At 35.1% G+C, this 20,421-nt stretch overlaps 2 protein-coding genes and 1 long non-coding RNA gene across 3 annotated transcripts in view; all 3 read left to right on the top strand.

The window, feature by feature from the left end:
* Positions 1-21: 21 nt before the first annotated feature.
* LOC110673990 (small VCP/p97-interacting protein) lies at positions 22-2,070 on the top strand. Its single transcript, XM_021849288.1, has 3 exons — positions 22-186; positions 1,419-1,589; positions 1,655-2,070. Exons 1-3 carry the CDS (start codon positions 127-129, stop codon positions 1,667-1,669), a joined length of 246 nt encoding a protein of 81 aa, XP_021704980.1. The 5' UTR covers positions 22-126; the 3' UTR covers positions 1,670-2,070.
* A 3,634-nt stretch (positions 2,071-5,704) lies between these two features.
* LOC5566725 (UTP--glucose-1-phosphate uridylyltransferase) overlaps positions 5,705-20,421 on the top strand; it is a 58,218-nt gene continuing 43,501 nt past the window's right edge. Inside the window, exon 1 of the mRNA XM_021853958.1 lies at positions 5,705-6,054. Coding sequence (XP_021709650.1) covers positions 6,028-6,054 — 27 coding nt within the window. The 5' untranslated portion in view covers positions 5,705-6,027. The remainder of the gene's footprint in view (positions 6,055-20,421) is intronic.
* On the top strand, positions 19,012-19,764 carry LOC110679424. Its single transcript, XR_002502479.1, has 2 exons — positions 19,012-19,560; positions 19,623-19,764. It is a non-coding gene; the product is annotated as an uncharacterized LOC110679424 (long non-coding RNA).

Genomic DNA, 20,421 nt, shown 5'->3' with positions numbered 1-20,421 from the left:
GGCTGCTTGTATCAAAACAGACCAGTAATTTGCGAACGACAAGAAAAGTGTGCGACCATAAAAGTGCTGCGGATAAATTCCGAAAAATCGTTGAATCCTTTTAAATATAAGCCTGTTTGATGCAAAATGGGACTCTGCTCGTCCTGCTTCAAAGGATCCAGTGAAGAGCTCATTACCCCGGATGCCGTAAGGATGGGGAAAGGGGAACTTCTGTTAGATGTTTTCCTTGCACTTGTTGCGCCGTAGAAAACAGGGGAGCAACTACTAGCGTAACATTTGAAAATGTCCAATGTGCAATGTATTGTTTCGTGAATTAATTTAAATTAGTCAACTTATAAAGTCACATGCAGCAGAGTCACAAATCGTATGGCGAGTAACATAATGATTGTGCGCTGTGTTTCGGTTGGAGAATATTATACCATAAACTTATTTTCCAAGCCACATTTTTAAATTAAAAATAATATTGATGTACATGTGCAATCAGTGCACCAGTATCCGCGCATGTTTCAGTACCCCGCTCACACTGAAAAAAGATGGGCTTAAATAAGGTAAATTTGTAAACTATAGTCGCTATCCATTTCAAATCGACATGTTAAAGCATATTGAGGGCACTTTCTTATGTATTTACTTAAGCAACATTACTTTTTCAACTCGTGAACGGGTACTGGAACATGAGCGGGTACTGGTGCTTTGACGGTATTCTGTTCCCTTAAATATTCCCTTAAATAAAGGTTTTCAGATTACCGGGTACCCCCGTTGGTTTGACCACATTTAACGATCAACGCTCCGTCATCGTAATCATCGTCATCATCGAAACTTGAAAAGCAGTTTTTCTGTTCATAACTAAAAATTATTCGATGAAAATGTGTTCACTGTGTTTCGGTAGGGGAACAGAATACAGTGAACACATTTTCTTGTAAATTTTCTTGATTTTGAACGAAAAAACTGCTTTTGAAAATTTCGAAATCAATGACGGATCCTGCCCCCTTAATCTGAACACTTTTTAATCTGTACCCCGCTAATTTGCACATCGTTCAGATTAAAAATGGTTCAAACGTCATTTAGCTCATGGAACAGAGTAAAGGGAAAGGGAACGCTGTGGAACGGGGCGCAGAATCAAAACAAAACAATGAAAGAGGTAACCAGAAACACGTTTCTAGGGTGACTAGATGTTCAAATTAAAAATGAACCCCGATGGTTTGCATGAGGTATCGTTCAAATTAGCGGGGGTGCTCGGTATAATCCGACCAATAGTCCAACTTGTACAACGAAACTACACTATTAAGGGCCGATTTCTTCACCTTCGCTTAAGCCGTAAACCACGTTTACTCATACGATTAAACCAGGTTTAAGGCCTAAGCGGTGGTGAAGAAACCGCTTATTATAAGTCGTAAATTGGAATCCGCCTATCATTTCAGACGGTGAGACGACAGCAGCAACTGGAAGCCGCCGAACGACGTCGCGTTGAAAACGAAACTAGAGGTATCAAAGACCCTGAAAGAGTGCGCCGGATGCAGCAAAAATCTGAAGAAACCGCTAGAAGGGAGGAGGAAGCCGCTCGGATGGGTGGTGGTCAATCTGCTTTGAGAGTAATTAACATGTTGCAAGCGAAGATATTTCCATTATGCTAACGGTCATCTATTTTCTTTTTCAGTGGACACAAGATTAACGGATTTCTGCGGAAGAGATCATCTTCTATGTCTTATTCATGATGTTTTGATACGAAATCACCAAATCGAGAAAGATAATAATATTTCATATACGTTTATTTATATCTTATGTGTATAGTTGAGTACTAGGTTGAGTATTAATTTTCAAGAAGAACATCGATAACTAACTGGTTTTGTTTTTTCATCTACCGATACTTTCAAATTCTCGTGCTTTATACTCTGTCGAGTGTCGGGTGTTTAAAATTTATTGAGCACAGTATGAACATTCAAACTTTCATGTGACTTAATTACTGGTATGATGAAACATTATTTATCATGTATGCATTTTTCCCATATTTATATGTAAAAGTACACACATACAAGAAATATACATGCTAACAACATTTATTTTACTGAATAATTGTAATCGTGTTTACAATGCAGCATTGACACCTGTGAGGCGTACTTGGTGCAGTGGTTAGAACATATGCCTGTTACGTCGAAGACTGATATCGAATCATATCAGCCATATAGTCAATTCAGATCATGTATGTAGTCAGGATTTCCATCAATGAAAGCGACCTAACAATTCATTCACGAACTTTGAAACTATGAAAGTGAAGTCCAAAACATGCCTCGTTTGATTTATTTTACATTAACGGTTTACAAAATTCAGGATTAGAAAGTGTTCGGAAATATTATTGAATTGGGATATAATATAAATTGCATTGCTAACAATTATTACAATATGTTGTACTGTAATCGTATTGTTATTTCCCAATGTTTTGAATGGTACTGTTACAATACGGTTTATTGTTTTTGTATTGTATATTTCATCCAGGAAGTGCGAAATCGCAAATAGAACTGTGGCATTACACCCGATTCTGTTTTTGCACGGATATTGCAAAACAAGTTTCCATACATTTTTTCCGCCAAAACCTTATTTTTGCATGAAACGTCGGGAAATGGTGTTACTTTTTTGCACGGTTTTTGAAATTTTGAACTGAAACTGTTTTTGCACGGTACGCATCCCCCGTGCAAAAACAAAATCGGGTGTATATCGAATCGGTCTGGTTGCTTCACCGCATTTATTCGTCATCTCATGCTGAATAAGTACGATGAAGATACCAAATTGATCCGATGTAATCCCGCATTTCTAATCGCACTTGTTATGGGCGCAATAGAGCATTTCCGTGAAACAAAATATTTACTCATAAGCATTTTAATTTACTGGACAAACTCTTCCGAAGAACCCATATGTTTTGAAGCCCCTAACCATTGAAAAATAACGAAAAACTGGCGGCAAACTAGTTTAACACCACCCCACCCCCCCTTTACAATTTATCTTCCTCCGATTTTTTAGCTACCCCCTTTACCCCTATGAAATTATCTCCACGTTGTGGTAAATTTTGATCAGCTGTTCCTCCGCGTCTCCACTTTGTTGTTCTTCGGATTCGTGCATGGTGACGTCTTTAAAAAAAATGCTACCTCTGTTGCTCTTTCATCATGGTACACACACCATTCTCCTGCATGCCGCCGAAGATCATCCTTAACACTCGGCGTTAGAAAACCTCAAGAGCTTGCAAGTCCTCCTCGAGTATAGTTCACGGCTCATGCCCGTAGAGGACTACCGGTCTTATGAGCGTTTTGTACATCGTACATTTGGTGCGGGGTGAATCTATCTTGACCGTAGTTTTTTCTGGAGCCCATCGTAGACACGACTTCCACTGATGATGCGCCTTCGCATTTTAGACGACTAAAATTGTAGCACAGACAAACAGACGTAACACTCTCATCATAGTCCATCGACAACCTTTTTAACGGTCGCACAGTTGCGCATGGCCGGACAAAACCTCAAAAACTCATGTTCTCAAAATCACTTGGTAATATTTTCTATTGACTATACCATTGAGTGTCGATTGCTCAAACTTTGAGATTGATCTGTTTTGTTTTCGACTTTTGGCAGTACCTCTGAATAGTAGTTGGTTCAATTGGGGATGGTACACAAATTATGTCACGCTAAATTTCGACTTTTTGGACCCCCTTCCCCTACCTTTGTCACGTTTTTTGTATGAGTCCTTAAAAAATTTTGTAAGGCTTGTCACGCTTGGCTTGACCCCCTCCCCCCCCCTTGGAGTGTGACGTAATTTGTGTATGACCCCTTGTACGAACTTTTGTCGAACACAATTTTATGATTGGAGCAGGTTTTAACATAGCTTGGTTGAGGTTTTTGCTTCGAGGTTCTTGAAAAATCACTATATTTGGGGAATGTTCTCTCTTAAAAACATACCTGTATAAAGGATAAAGGCCCAAACGCAATGATAGCGGAACGGCAACGGAATGCGGAACCGGTTCGCCAGCATGAATCACATCATCTCGACTGAGCTGTCAACGAATGAAAGTGAACCAACACTGAGTCGACTAGCATGTTATAGTTCATCCTGGCGGACCGGTTCCGCTTTCCGTTGCCGTTCCGCTTTCATTGCGTTTGGGCCTTAAGGATTTTACATTTCCAGAACATGACAACTATGTCTTAAATTTAATCCCGTTAAAAGTTACAATTTATCTTACGAAAATAAACTGTAAAAAAATAGGAAATTAGAAATAATATTTGTAAATCCGCTGTGGCTGAGCCAAGAGCACCACCGTGAGCTTCGAAGAATGTAAAAAATGGACACGTCAGCACTGCTTTTTCTCAGTCGATGATGAAGATTGTTTTAAAATCGTTCTGAATCGTCAATGAAATGCAATCACTCGTAAAGAAAAAGCAATGCTAACTTGTTCATTAATTCGTCGGTACATGTGTCATGCGTGATTTAACTATCATCAGGTTGCGATGCGGTGTTCGATCTTCGGGCGTTTTTTGTAATTTATTGCCTAAAGCAAAATGTAAGCTGGTAATGGTTTATGAATTCATAGATTTATGACGTTCGAATCTCGTTGACTAAGGCCTGGAAAACTAATGTCAATGTGAGATTTTTTTAAACCATATATACAGTCGAAGCTTGTTATAACGACATCGCAAGGGACCGCCGTAATAAAGAAAAGTCGTTATGGGGAATAGATATAACACCTAAAAATGTTTCAAGGGACCGAAAAATGTCGCTATAGAGAGCTATCACAGACAAACAGACGTAACACTTAGAACAAATGTCGATCAAAATCATAGTCACGAGGACATGTACGCCCAATGCTAAAATCGGTGTGTTTGGCCTATAGGCCAAAAGATGGCGGTAGTGTGCAAACGTCAAACACGAAAAAAAAACGATGCGAGCGCTGCGCGTGCTGAATCGGCCACCTACCATATTTTTGAACCGACCGTTAAAAAGGTGGTCGATGGCCAATGTTGAGAGTGTGACGTCTGTTTGTCTGTGGAGCTATTGTCGCTATAAAAGTTGTCGTTATAACGAGCTTCGACTGTATTCAGAAAACTGTTATCTCGGGTACTGTGAAGAACAAATCTTGATCAAACAATATCAAAACTAAATTTAATCTTATTAGCGTGTTGGACATGTCGAGTCTGCTTGCGGCAGCCATTAGCGGTTTTAAAAAGCTGAATGAATATTTTTCAAATTTTGTTTGAGCCGTAACATTGCGACGATACCCAGCCACCCCCTTTAGCATTATGAAATTTGTGAATGAGCCCTTAGCCCGTCTCTTGTTGCTTCGCGTTTCAGGCGGGTGAACAAATCTGCCACCTTTTCAAATTTTCTGCCCAATAATATCCATGTCGTCCGCGAAGCAAACAAATTGTCCGGATGAAAATCTTGCCTCGACTGTTAAGTCCAGCTCTCCGTATGACACCAACAAGCGCAATATTGAACAACAGGTACGAAAGTCCATCGCCCTGTCGTAGTCCCCGTCTAGCATAAAAAGGAAACATCAGCAGCTTCGTAATCGCGAATTTCCAATTTTTCCGGTTGGCCACTGCATACTGGCCTTACTTGTAGCACAATCTAAACACGATAAAACACAAAAAAGTTGCGCTCTTATTTTGATACAAAACGCGTGACAAAAGAAAACGTAAATGACAATTCGATTTCGATAAACAAAAAAAAGTAAACATCGCTCCGCTGAAGTGATAATGTCCGGAAATTAATTTTTACCGATAATATTAAAATATTATAGTGATTATGTGAATAGTTTTTGTCGTAAAATGTGTTAAATTTGATTGTGCTAGATGTTAGTTTTACCTGACATCAAATAGACCCTAATTGCAAGGAATCCCATGTGATATATATCTAGTTTGATAAAAATCCCGTCGCGTCTCCTAAGAAGGCGCCACTTCTCCTGAGCATATTTAGTTGTCATTCAATCTAAACAGTTTTCGGCTAGTATCGGTCAAGGCAGGAAGTGTTCACACAAGTGCAAAGGCAAAATGTTGGGAGTTACCAATGAACAAAAGGTAAGTCATCTCGTTACACGGTGATAACTCAGCTGATAAGAGCGTACTTGTTTGTGTGTGGACGCAGGTCCACGTTTATTTAGCGATCTCTTCGGAATCTGAGTCGGCATAAAAGCCGCTTTGGCCATCGTTCATCACAGGACGTGACCTTCGGTGCCCTTGAAAGTTGCTCATCATGCCAATCGTTCTGCAGATCTTCTATCAAGGCAAAAAGCATTATTAGTAGGGGATATGGCGCGTCGTGAAGGTCATTATCACTTTCTAGTAATATGTACCAGAAAATACAGCTGGCAAACGGCATGCGTTTTCCGAATATTCCTATTAAAAAGAATTGTATAATCGTTGTAGATTCACATATCTATGTATTCCTGTAATCCATAGTCTCGTTCATTAAACATTTGATTTAACAGTGTTAACCCTTTCTTTCCCACGACTTTAATTCTCTATTTCTGTATCATCTAATAGAAATAGTTTCGTAATTTGCAATGCTTACTGTGGATTATTGTTAGTCTTTTTGTTAAATTTTGCTTAGTAATTATTTGAAATTTCGCACACAATTTGGAACACAATTGCACTCAAAATTCAGGAGACCTAAACGAGCGCCGAGTTCGTAATTCCTTCAAGTATATTTTTGGGATACAATATAGGTAGTAGGTATTTAAAAATTCCAATCTTGAGAATCTAAAAGTGCCATATCGAATTATTTTACAGTAAAATGGAGTGAAGTGATGCGAATTGAAACAAAGCGAGCTACAGTTAGAAATGCTACTATTATGCAATGATAAACCCTAAAAACCTACTGAAATATTTTTTTTTGCAATTTCCCATCGTAATAGGCTGTTTTTCATCACGCCAATCTGTCATGAAACGGCCTACTTTCCTGCACTAAGTTATGCAGTGCGGGTGCTGGGGTAGTCATTGCGCATCTGAAATCAGTTACGTAATGAATATTACGCAACGCCTTTTCCTTGCGCAACTATTTTGAGTTGTGTAATGAATCATTACATAACATCTGAAACTGCAAAATAATGGAATGCATTATGGTCATAAAAAATAAGAAGAAAATATTAAAACAGGGTGTCTACTACCTGGAAAAACCTGGAAAACCTGGAATTATCAGGGAATTTTATTCAACCTGGAAAAAACCTGGAATTCTCAGGGAATTTTGGCTACACTCAGGGAAATTATTTTGAAGCAATAGTGCATGGTAGAATATGTCGTGATCTTTTCAATCAAAAAATTTTCGGCTGCGCCGCTATCAAAACGCTAGTTGACATGTTTAGTCCTTTTAACGATTTTTATTTATTCAACATAAACATGTGCAGTAGGACGCGGCTTATTCTTCAAAACCTCTCAAAACCAAAAATTCGTGTACTCTACTGAATTCAAATCACATTATAAGAGAAACCTCAAAATCTGAGCCAAAAATATTAACATTTAAAGGTGGCGCAAGCGTTTTGAAGGTGAATTTTCAAGTTATAAAAAATGACCTTCAGTGAAGTAAACATAACTTTGTTATTTTTCGACCAATTTTGCAACTTTCAGCACCATTATCTTCCGAATTAAATTTATAAAAACTTTGTAGAACACAAAATTTATTTAAAATCTAAAATAGTCTAAGTTAAAAATATTTTAATCCAAATTTTTCCTCATTTAACTAAAAATATAATTTTTATTCGACCATAACTTCATAAATACTCAATCGATTCCGAATATGTTTAAATGTTTTCAAAGTAAATTTAGTTGTTTTCAAACTGTTCACACTACACATTTTTCTAAAAAATGGTTCAACAAAAACTACCCAAAAACATGATTTTTCAATGAAAAAATCAAATATCTTTGGATTATTTATTAATTTTTGCCGGAAATTGATTTTTTTTCTATAAAACTTAAAGATATAGAGCATCTTGCTTTAACTACGAGTTGAATACTGCATATATTTTTTAACATACGCAGCCATATGTTTGTTTCAAAATTGTTTAAAAATTGACTTTGCAGCAATTTTTAAAGGTTTAACAAATGAGAAATACTAGTTTCAGCTTTAGAGATTATATTTAACTGGCAAAAATTTGAAAAAACTGGCATTTTTCGTTAAAAAATCATGTTTTTGTGCAGTTTTCGCTGCATAACTTGGTCAAGACATTTTTAATGAAAGGTTTGAAAACAATTGAATTAGATTCAAAAGCATGTAAAAAGATTTGAAATCGGTTGAGTAATCATGAAGTTATGGTCAAACAAAATTGAAATTTTTAGTAAAGGGAGGAAAAATTTGGAATAAATTACTTTTAACTAAAACTTGTTTTGATTCAAGAGAAATTTGGTGTTCTACAAGGTTTTCATAAATTTAATTTTGAAGGTAATGATGCTAAAAGTTTTAAAGTCGGTTGATAAATAACAAAGTTATGTTTACTTCACTGAAGGTAATATTTTATAACCCGAAAATTCACCTTCAAAACGCTTGCACCACATTTAAATGTTAATATTTTTGGCTCAAATTTTGAGGTTTCTCTTTTAATGTAATTTGAAATTAGTAGAGATCACGAAATTTTGGTTTTGAGAACTTTTGAAAAATAAGACGCACCCTAATGTCTAGGCAATGAAGCAAAATTTAGGATTGCCAAGTTGATAAAGGCTAGTACAGTTCTAGTTGGGTTTCATTCATGAGCATATGAAACCTAGTTGAAATCATTCCATTTTTTTTCAAAAAAAAAATTTCGTTTGTTATATAAAAATAATAAACTTTGTAGGTAAGGAGAAAAAAAAGTACAAAAATACTATATTTTGAAGGTTAGCAGATTTTTTTATAGTCTTGGTCATTATTTTAATGCAAGTCTCTATTTTTGGTTAAGGTCTCTAAAGTCTCTATTTTAATCAAAATGGCCACTAAACTCACATTTAATCTGCTTGCAGTAAATCCTGGTGCAAAATTCTAGAGACTCAAGAGAAACATACAAAGACTATTATACGATTATTCCACAAGCTCTTAATGATATTTTTCTCAGATCCCGAGGAATGCTTCAGGAATTCTAGTAATTTTTCCAGTGATTTCTTCTGGAATTCTTCCAGGAATGCTACCAACAATTTTTCAATGGATGCTTAGAAGAATTTCTTAAGAATTTGGCCCAGATTTGCTAAAGCTTTCAACCGCTTCCACAAAGGTTTATTCCAGAGTTTAAAAAAAACTTGCAGTAATTTTCACAGAGATTATCCTGAAAAAAAACCTAGCGTTTATCTCATGATGTCCTCCAGATGTTTTCCCACTGATTTTTTGTAACTACTAGAAAATTTCGCACGGATCCTACAGGAGCTCTTTCATTAAGATTTATTTCAGAGTTTTGAAAAAAAAAAAATGTTTCGACATTTTTCCAAGAAACACTTTAATAATTTCTACGCCATTTTTTTTTCATTTATTCTGAGCATTTTTATAAGGACCCTTTTTTAAATTTCTTCACGATTACACTCAGGAATTGCTCCAAAAATCCTTCAGGCATTGTTCGGTGAAATCGGAGTTAAAAACTTATAAACTTTTCCAAGGATTTCTTGATACATTTAACTTGGGATTTCTTATAAAATTTCTCGAGAAATTTTCTCGGCATTTATCCATCATTTCATCAAATATGATTCCTGCGGTTCCATTTCTTGAATAATTTTTCAAATGAAATTTTCAAGTCTCAATGGATTTTTCTCAACTTCATCACCAGTTAACACTATAGTAATTATTAAAACTATTTCCTTTCCGAATTTCTTCAAAAACAAGACTCTAAGACTTTATTCAGATATTGAAATTTTTTTTTCAGTTATTTTAGCAATTTATGAGGAGAATCCTAGAAAGTGCTTCATCAAGAATCCAGAATTTCGACATTCCTTGTGGATTTCTCAAAATTTTCTACAATAAATTTGACAAATTTCTTTGATCCTTTCCTGGAGACATCACTTGATCTTTAAATACTTTATCAAAAAACTTGGCGGAATTTCTGAAGGAGGTTAGAATTATTGAAGATGATCTAAATAAAATTTTTGGACAACTTTTAGATTCCTTGAATCATGAAACGATTATTGGACGGATTCCTGATCCTTAGATAAATTCCTGATCGAGTTCATGAAGATATCTAAAACGAAATTCTTGGCAGAATTACTCACAGAATTCGCTAAACATCACAAATCATACTCCTGGAAATATTATCCGTGTAATATGTGAATATAATTTACAGCACAACGAGCAATCGTAACGGCACGAGTACGTTTTTGATGTTCATAAAACTGAATACCATCTTAGGGAAGTCTTTTTTTTTCTTAATTTCAAAGAGATCGTTTTTAATATCTGACAGGCACTTTCAGATCATTTGATAATAATTCTTGGTTTTCGTGGAATTATTACAAAATAACCAATTTTTTTGAGTTGTCTACACACGTAAAACAAACAGATATTCTTTTAACCCTCTAATACCCAATCCCGCCTTTAGACGGGGTACACTTTGGAATTTTGTGTATTTTTTCGTAGCTCGGAAATTAAAACGATTTTATTTTTGGCTTAAACCTTGACTCATAACATGCATATAAGAAAAGTTTTTTATGATTTTTGAAACTTTTTTGTATTATTGAAAATTGTTTGAAAAATTGTATTCTTATATAACCTTCAAATGCCTGGGATTCATTTAACGTGTATTATAAAAAATCGTACCTTTTATATTTTTCTACGATCAACCTATCACAGAAGAAGAGCCTGATGGTATTGAAATGATTACAAATCTGTTTTTCCGTTAGTTACACGGAAAATAAAAAATGTTCCAGAAAAAAATTGAAAAAATCATATTTTCAAAAGTATAGTAAAAATTCTAATTTTTATTATTGTCAAAAATCAGTAACCAGAAGAGGCTTCAAGAAAAAATTGAAAAGAATAGGGATGTTCAAAAATAAAAATAATAAAAATCAAAAACCAAAATTCATAAATTTGCGAAGAAAAATAAATCATTGCCCAAACCGTGTTTAGAATGATTTTAGATAACGAAAAATTATATTTAGATCGAAAACAAAAATTTGGGTATTAGAGGGTTAATTAATTGAAAATACTTTTCGTTAGACTTTTTTTTAAGTGTTTCAAAGCCAAACTCCTATCTTTGAAAATAAATGTTTAATCATCTAATATGAAAAATTCATCAAACACTTATGGATTATAAAGAATTTCTTGAACCTGGAATTATTTTCCAGAACCTGGAAAAACCTGGAAATATCAGGGAATTCTATTTCTGTAAATGAGTAGACACCCTGTAAAATCTCAACCTTTTTGATATGTAGGCTGAAACACCCGCCATTTTTTTCGATTCCTACATGATCAAAAATTGAAATTGTTTTGAATAATTTACAAAGTTGTCTTATGGTAAAATTCGTAATGTAAGATTTTAGTGAATTGAAATCTTGGAAAATTTCTTTGCATTACTTTGAACATTTGTTGCGGAATTCCTGATAGACTTTCAGAAACCAGGAATCATATGTATGAAAATTCTGTAATTTTTCAAAACTCATAGAAATTATTTTTTATCTTTAGATTCTTGCAAGTGTTGCTTTTTGGAGTATGAAAAGATTTTTGTACGAAAGAAGGAGAAACATTTAGTGAAACAGGTGGAAACAACAGATTACAGGGTAACTAAAATTAAACTATACTGAATCTTGAATGAACAAAATAAAACAAATTTTTAAGAAGTTTCACCAAAATTTTCTTTAGAAATTACTCCTGAAATCAAGCAGAATTCATTCCATGACTTCTGGATTCCCCAGAAGTCAGTTAGTTTCTATGAATTCAGCCTTGAAATTGCACAAGAATTCAATCAATATGGAATTCTACAAATAATCGATAAAACCACAGACAAACAGACGTAACACTTAGAGAAAATCTCGAACATAATCATAGTCACGAGGACATATACGCCCAATGCTAAAATCGATGCGAGCGCTGCTAGTGGCGGATTGGCCACCTACAATATTTTCGAATCGACCGTTGAAAAGGCGGTCGATGGACAAGCATGAGAGTGCACAGTGGTACCGACCATAGGTCATAAATCGAAATATCTATCACTTCCGATACACTTTAGAGTGTTATTTGACATCTAGGAGTCAGTATTGATGTGAGTAATGAGAATAGAAATATACTCACTTTGTAACTACATCACTTTATTTAAAGTACGTTTTTGAATATGTTCTTAATCACATTTAATCAAAATTCTGCCACCAAATGATCATGTTTAAGTTGGAAAATTAACTGTGAAGGTTCTAGCTGCAAATATTTGCAAATAAGTTAGCAGGGTGCCTTCAAAGTTGTTAGTTTGTTACGAATAAAGGCAATGGTAAAAATATCCAAAGAATTTATGACATACCAGTATATTTATAGCTAACTGGAATAAATATACAAAATAATGAAATTTTCAATACTCATACTTCAATTCGATATAAATGCACTTGCAACATTGTATATTGATTTAATAAGTAGTCTTAGTGAGGGCGCTGATATAATAAAATCCTGTTAAATTAGTATTGGTACAAACGCCTTTCTAATAAATATGGCATGACTTCCCAAAGTGTCGGAGGAATGACATGAACTTGTTGTTGTAATTATTTCGAGCAACAAGATATTCAGCAACTTTCTAGTATCTATATATCCAGTGCTAACAAAATGTGAGCATAAAAGAAATATTAGAAAGCAACAAAATATTAACAAATAAATCATTAGTTATTTCCTAGTTCTTAGTATTTGAAACGTAAGGATAATTTCATTAAGTGACATGTTCGATATTTGGTTTTGGTAGAGATTTGGTGTGAAATTGGCATTATCAATTAATAAGTATTTCAAGAATTTATTTGATACGTACATCTTCGGCACTTAGAAAGGTGTTATTTAGTTTTTAAGATCACTTACCAAAAATAGGATTATGAGCATGTAAAGCGACTCTGTGCGGGGAATCTTCTCAAGTTGGAAAATAATAATCCTGATATATTGCTTTCAATGTATAGGTTTCATGGTACTTATCAATAGAATATTAAATCTATTGTTAATCTTGGACACAGAAAGAGAGATAATTGTAGAGTCGGTTTTATGCACATATAATAATTCATATAACAGAGCACTCGCAATATGATCTCCGCATCCTAATCAGAATTTTTGAAGTGATATCAATAACGACATCAACCTCGATGGAGTTTCAACAGTCAAAAATAATTAATTTGACAATTTCTGATAGTATTTACCATCGGATATTGAGTAATATGATTTATGATCGCTTCGTAGAACGAATGGAACCACTGTGGAGTGTGACGTCTGTTTGTCTGTGGATATAACTATTTCCAAAGGTATGTTTCAAAGAATATCTTTCCTTTATGAATATCTTAATAAATCCCTTGCCCGTTATCAGTTTTTTTTGCTAAATTTTTTTCCACAGATTCCTTTACTGGTATGGGGTCATGCACAAATTACGTCACGCTCTAAGGGGGGAGGGGGTCAAGCCACGAGTGACAAGCCTTACACATTTTCGGAGGACTCATTCAAAACACCGTGACAAAGGAGTGGGGGGGGGGGGAGATAGGTTGAGTTGAAATATAGCGTGACATAATTTGTGAACCATCCCTATGCTAATTTCATAAACAAAACTATGCCATTTTCAAAGACTCGAAAGCATTTTGACAACACTTTTCGTAAATAATTCTTATAATCTATTGAAGCAGAATTTTCTCAAAAAAGTCATAGAAAAATATCTGACGCAATTTGTGATGCATCATAGAAATTTTTCTGATGGACTTTTGATGAACTTTGCGAAAGAATTTGTAGTTAAATTTTTGAGAATACGATTTGTAGCAATTCACTGAGGAATTTCTATTGAACTTTCAGCGAATAATCTCAGTATAAGATTTGACAACCAATGATTTTTTGAAGGAATAGCTAAGAAAAGCTTCGAAGTATTGAAAGGTAGTATTTTTTTTAGTTGAATACGGGTACATACTTTTATGGAAAAAATGGATATATAAGGAATGGTTGTTCAGGAGATTTGCATAGAAATCTTCAACGGATCTCACAATATTTCTTTACTTATTTCCAAGAGAATTGTGCCAAAAGTTCTAAAGCTACCCTTTGATATTCCTTGAGTAATTTGATTATACTACAATTCTTAAAGGAATATCGAATGGTGGCTTCAAAAATTTTGTTACAAATCTGTTTGAATTCTTAAGAGTTTGAACCATAATAAGTTTCCTTGGAAAAAATGTAGTTTAGAGCTTAAGCCATCAGTTTATTTATGCTAATTTACTTAAAAAAAATTAAGCGGAAGCAAAGAAAAAAAAATATTGTTGGAATAAAAACTGTAGTTTATTTTGATGGACTTATTCACACCATGGTAAATTTGTGCCATCCAACTGAGCAAGACTGAAATTCTTAAAAAAAATAGATTAATCCTTTTTACCAAAAATTCCCACTGTTTATTTTCTAAGAAATTCCTTTAGTACTACTGATCAGTTTTTTGTCAATAATAAGAGTCATGCTAATCGATTAAGAAATATTTTTCACGTTAGAATCATGAAAACAATACTTCAAATTTGTTATCCAAAATTCTGGGGGAGGGGCTGGTTCCCTCTGAAGGGGCCCAGGTTACCTGCCCCTCCCCTGTTCCTACGCCAATAATATTAATGTTTATAGGAGTTGTTCATTCTGTAAAGATTCCCGGATAAAAACGTATCATTCAGTGAATGGAATAAACCAATAGTATACAATATAGCACATTGTAATTAAATGTCGAACAAACATTATTCTTGATTGAATACCCTAAATTCTCAAAAGGGAAGATTCAAATATGACATCCATCGCTTTTCGGAATTTCTAATGTCATTTCAAATGGGACTCTCTTTAGGAAATTTCTTGACCCATTCAGTCAAGGAATTTCTTTACTTTTCTTGAGCGAAACAGCATACTTAGCTATACCCGTGTCATTTGTTTAAGTAGTGCATGTCGTTCCACTTCATTACTATTGAGAAACAATAGAGTAGTTGTTTTATAATTCTTTACCATTTTGCAAAGAGCCTCTTTAGAAAAAGATACCACAATTTATACTTTTTGAAGAGAATGTGACAAACATTAAACTTTCAAAACCGCGTCTCTCATTTAGATTTGGCCTAATTGAACTATACTGACTTAGACCATGCATCGGTACTCTAGCGTATCAAACTATTGCTTCTACTTATGGGGTCCGAGATAGTTTTTTACCACATCTTACCGGATAGCACCTTTAACTAAGCGTTTCGACATCGTTATGTTTTTTAACGTTTTTGCATCACCTTCCCTAATGATTGTATTTATCTTTTCCGTGACATTGCACATTCTTAAACGGTTTCTTCCTATCTGAGGCGACAGTGAACAATGACACAAAAACAGCATAGTCATTATGACAATCGTTATCTCAGCAGTGAGTTTCAAATTTTATCGATTCGTCACCACCAGCTAGCAAACTATCGATCAAATTTTCAGCAAGAATTGCTTTTTGATACTCTAGATTTGTGCCCTTGAATATTCCTGGTGTGGCAATTTCGTTCAATATCCACCTTATGGGTTCGCAATAATCGAAGCGGTAGACACGCAGCTATTCAGTAATATCATGTTCAGAAACGCAAGTTCCAATCCCGCCGATCTAGCATTTTTTCGGGTTAAAACTTTTCTGAATTACCATAGGCTGTATTTAGCCAATTATTTAATTTAAATTGAGTTGTAGTTACAGTTGTAAAACAAATGTTTCGTGCGTTGGATTTACGTGTTTGAAATCGTTTTTTTTTATAAAAAATGTTGTTAACAAAATGTTAATTTAGTTTTACAAAATAAGAATGATAGTGTTGCTTAAAACAGAACACTAAAACATAAGAAATTAATGTAATGATTGAAATTATACTAATGAAGGAATTGAAAAAATATAAGGTTCAGGAATCTTATAATTTTTTAAATCAATAGAACGAAAAACAAAAATTGGACAAATTGTGGACGCAAATTCATCAATCCAATTATTACAATATTCTTGAATAATTGTAGAAAAATATTCATAATTTCTTTACAGATCATAGCACTATGGGTGATCAGGTGGCCAATAATCGAAAAACTGACTGTTTTATGACAGATTTGTCTTCACATAATAAACACTTTTATTGAGGTATTTCTGGAATATAAGTAGTTGTCTTTTGTAGTTTCATTGATACAGTATGTCAAAATTAGAGTTTTTAAGAATTTTTAAATAAACACACAATTTAAACACAAGGTATACAGACAAAATAAGTCACTAGTTTTTCCTAAATTTATCCAGACTATCTGGCTTTTTAAAAGCAGGATAGTCTAATGGCTAATGGCTGCCGCAAACAGGCTCGCTTTCTGATAGTGATCGATCGATTTAATGTTTAGCTTTGATCGGAAAAAACGATCATTTTTTATTTTTCAAATTTTGATAGGTTAGATAGGTTATTATGTTTACTACCAACCGTCCATGAATCGCGAGATGGGTAGGTAGGATGGAAGGAAATAGGAGTGGGGTCCCTTGAAGAGGCCTTTTCATTTGACAAGTCCGTCTATGCATTTGTTTATATCGGTGGAGGACCGGTGCTAACACGGGCCTGTCATTTTCGTAGAAGAACTGTCAAAGTACTTCTAGATCAGCTGATTTTAAACTTCAAATGGAAAGGCCTAGAGGGAAAATCGCATAAGCGAAATGAGAGCATGTAGCTTTATACCACGATGGGTTCGAACAGCGATACCACGATGGGACACTGCAATCGTAAAGAGAGCCTATAGCTCATTACCTTAGCGGGTTAAGAATAACAGAATGTCCTGAAGATTCAGGCGTCTGAATTCAGTTTCACTTAATAAGTGTTTACCAAGTGATTGGCTTCGCATTTGCGCAAAAACTGGACAGTTACATGAGCCTCTGTACTTGCCCTAAATTCTTTTGTTCTCATGACTTTTACTGCCGCGTGTTGGTGCTGTCTCGCTCTCTCTCTCTCACCGCAGGGTGGCCACCAAACCGGGAAAAACGGGAAAAGCGGGAAAAAGACGGGAATTTGAATCCATCGGGAAAAAGACGGGAATTCGAATCCATCGGGAAAAAGACGGGAAAACCCGGGAATTTTAGATGATTATCGGGAAAGTCATTTGGAACGAACATCTTTTAGTTCTAAATTTACAAATTCACCAAAATGAGTCGTAAACAGTTGTTACGGTTGATGATATTGCCATTGAGCATGTGTAATTTCACACAAGTAACTTTTAAACAATACACTATTTTTTTTACAACTGTTTCACGTGGTTTCACTTTACTCATTTGTTCTCTTACTATTGACTTGAATTTTTCTCTAACTTATCTGACTCAAAGTTTTGAATCAGAGTTTCAAAATGTCTTGCAGGCGGTTTAAGCACTCAAAATTTTCTTTAGTTGTTTTAACACTTAAGTCGTCGCGCTGTTGTATTTTGTAAAACACTGTTAAAAAACCTCGCTTTTCGTTCACAACAGTAGCGTGATGGTTCTGAAGGTGGCAAACCGCGCGACGAATGGAAGGTTAAATAAATCAATGTTCTTGAAAACAATGCTGCATTCATAAGAACTTCTAATGTGTCATTCGTTATCTAATCGACTAAAAGTTGGATAAGTAAGGTGAGATATATGCTTCAACATGTGTGGCTTTGTTCCATCCCTACCTTAAACTTATTTGCTTTAGTAAAATCTTAATTTCTATGAAGATAAGAAAATGAAAGATTATGAATTGAAATTCTTTTGAATATTGTAGTAAGATGCACAAAAGGAGCATATCTATATAAATTGAAATTGAATGATGTTTTTATGTCACGAGTTGGCTTGACAACGGGACGACCGATTTGAACAATTGTTTCACTTTTGTTGTACTGAAGGGCTCCGTCGTGTTTGTGTGAAATAATATTTCTCAAAATCCTCCGAGACACCTAAGCAGCTACAAATGTTTGAAACCTATTTCGAATATGATTTATTGCAGTGCGATAAATATTTTATTGTTTTACAAGTAATGTCATACCAGATCATTGTAAAAGTAGTTAACTTTCCAATGAAAGTTACCATTATAATATGAAAATCGTTGAAATAGTAAGACATGTCTTGTCTTTAAATCCGGTCTAAAGCGAATGTGTCTTTAAATCCGGACACTCTTGTATCAAAATCCGGACAAGTGTGATTGCTCAAGATTATTCACATAAAACTCATCAAAATCATGTTCCAATTTAATTCCATAACCCATATTATTGAATTTGGGTCATTCATTTGTCTTACAATGCTTTGAAGAGCAGAGCATAGCTAAACCATGCATTTCGATTACCTGCACTGCATCGCTTGTGGCCTAAACTGCAGCAACACTAGATTCATGCAATTTTTCCACATAATTCGTTTTGTATTTCACTCATAATGACTTCTGTAGGAATCGTTGAAGTTTTCCTACATGTTTCACTTTTTAAAATTGACTCATACGACGAAAACAAGTTGGTAAAATATAATGTCCGGATTTCAAACACTTGATCATAATCCCGGACATATTCTTCTTCAGCACAAATTACACATTTACACCATATTCCATGGCTGGCAAGTCATTGGAATACTCAACTTTCATTCAGGGTATATTTATCTTCAAATGACTTTACACACTATAAAAATAAAACACATTATAACTAGTCAAACAATGATGCTGAGTCTGTCAACACTTCTACCGAAAGAACTTTCGTGGCAAAAATATGACGGCTCACTGAAGCAAGGTATTTGTTTTTGTGTTCTATCAATTATGTGGCAATGATAACTAGATTAAAAATGATGTTAAAATGTTGTATGTTCTTTGAATTACCAAATATAGTAAAATACGGGCACTTTAACATTAAATTTCACATTGTTTCAATGAATATATTCAGAGTGTCCGGATATTGGTACCGTCCGGATTTTGATTCACCACGGTAATGCAAATTTGACACAAACTGTGGGATTTTTTTTCAATTCTGCTGTACGGCCTACTTAGCAATACAACGTTTGCAGGGACAACTAGTTGTTCATAAACATGGGCATGGTAGTTGTTGCGTACACCCTACGCGAGAACTCACACAGTCCAACAACTCGTTAACCGCAGACCCGTAATCGATTACTTTGCCCGAAGATGTAAAGGTTGCTGCGATCGTTGACAGCTGAGTGGGAGCCTGTCATATCGATACGAGACAAGAGGAGTGTAGATGTCATAGCAATAGCATGCGTGATGTGCTCTGGATTGAATTTATTGAAATCGCTAATAATTGTGAATTAATAGTAAATTTGAACTCGCTATCCATCAGTTAATCCCAGTAAATTTGTAGAAACTAGAATAACGGATAGGTGAGATATTCCAATTCGTATAAACCTTAAACACGAGTCACTATTGTCTGATTTTAGGTTAGCCTTGATCGTAGATTTGTACGGCCAATACGTGTATCTAATAGTGCTGATAACGCTTAAAACGGTACTGAGTTTATTAATCTATTACTTGAATACTTATAACCTAATATCGACTATTTACTGTAGCCATTGAATTGAAATTGGAAGCACATAAATTGAAATAGATCCAAACCCGTAGATAGCTACAGGAATCTTACAAACGTAAGTAACATAAAATTTGTACAACTAAGCAATACTTATAATTGAATTAATTACAGGAGAATTTTAATCTCCGAAGAATAAATACGGGATTAAAATCACGGAATCGAGTTTCCTTACACAGCTCAAGCAACACTTTAAAATTCTCGTTTGCGGGTGAACTGGATCCACAATGCAGCGATCATCTCAAGGACACGATGAGAGCAGCTTGGAGCAGAGCTGCCTGATGTGTGGGCAACCAGACACCAGCCAAATGGTTAGCTGTGACGAGTGCCATAGGTGGTACCATTTTGCTTGTGTAGGCGTTACTGAAGCTATTGCGGATTACGACTGGAGCTGCCAAAGATGCCATGACGCCAGAATCTCTCGTCCAGTCGGAACCACGCCCTTAGCCCCGCCAACAAGCCATGTTACACCACCAACCGTCACTGGAATGCTGCCAGCAGTAACGTCAGTGACCCAAAACACATCAGGAGAATCAAGTGTACACTACTCGGCACCGATCAGTGCTCTAACAATGCATCAACCTCTTTTGCAGCCGTCGTCTTCAAATAGTGTATACGATTCAACGCGTACTTATACAAGCTATATATCGATACCGTTGACGGACCCGGTAATCACAACTGCCCCGTCGACAATACCTGCATATGCTACATCAATTCCCTATGCCCAACCAGTACACCCTACATCTTCTACTTCGGTATCAGCAGAAGCCGCTCGCCAGAGT

Source organism: Aedes aegypti, chromosome 3, assembly GCF_002204515.2.
Source record: "Aedes aegypti strain LVP_AGWG chromosome 3, AaegL5.0 Primary Assembly, whole genome shotgun sequence".
Taxonomy (NCBI): Eukaryota; Metazoa; Arthropoda; class Insecta; order Diptera; family Culicidae; genus Aedes; species Aedes aegypti.
The sequence above is the reverse complement of the archived record's forward strand: the minus strand, read 5'-3'. Positions and strand labels throughout refer to the sequence as shown.

Coding starts and splice junctions, on each gene's coding strand:
- LOC110673990 (XM_021849288.1), top strand. CDS start 127: ATGGGACTCTGCTCGTCCTGCTTCAAAGGATCCAGTGAAGAGCTCATT. Junction 187..1,418: donor AGCTCATTACCCCGGATGCC/GTAAGGATGGGG, acceptor CTATCATTTCAG/ACGGTGAGACGACAGCAGCA.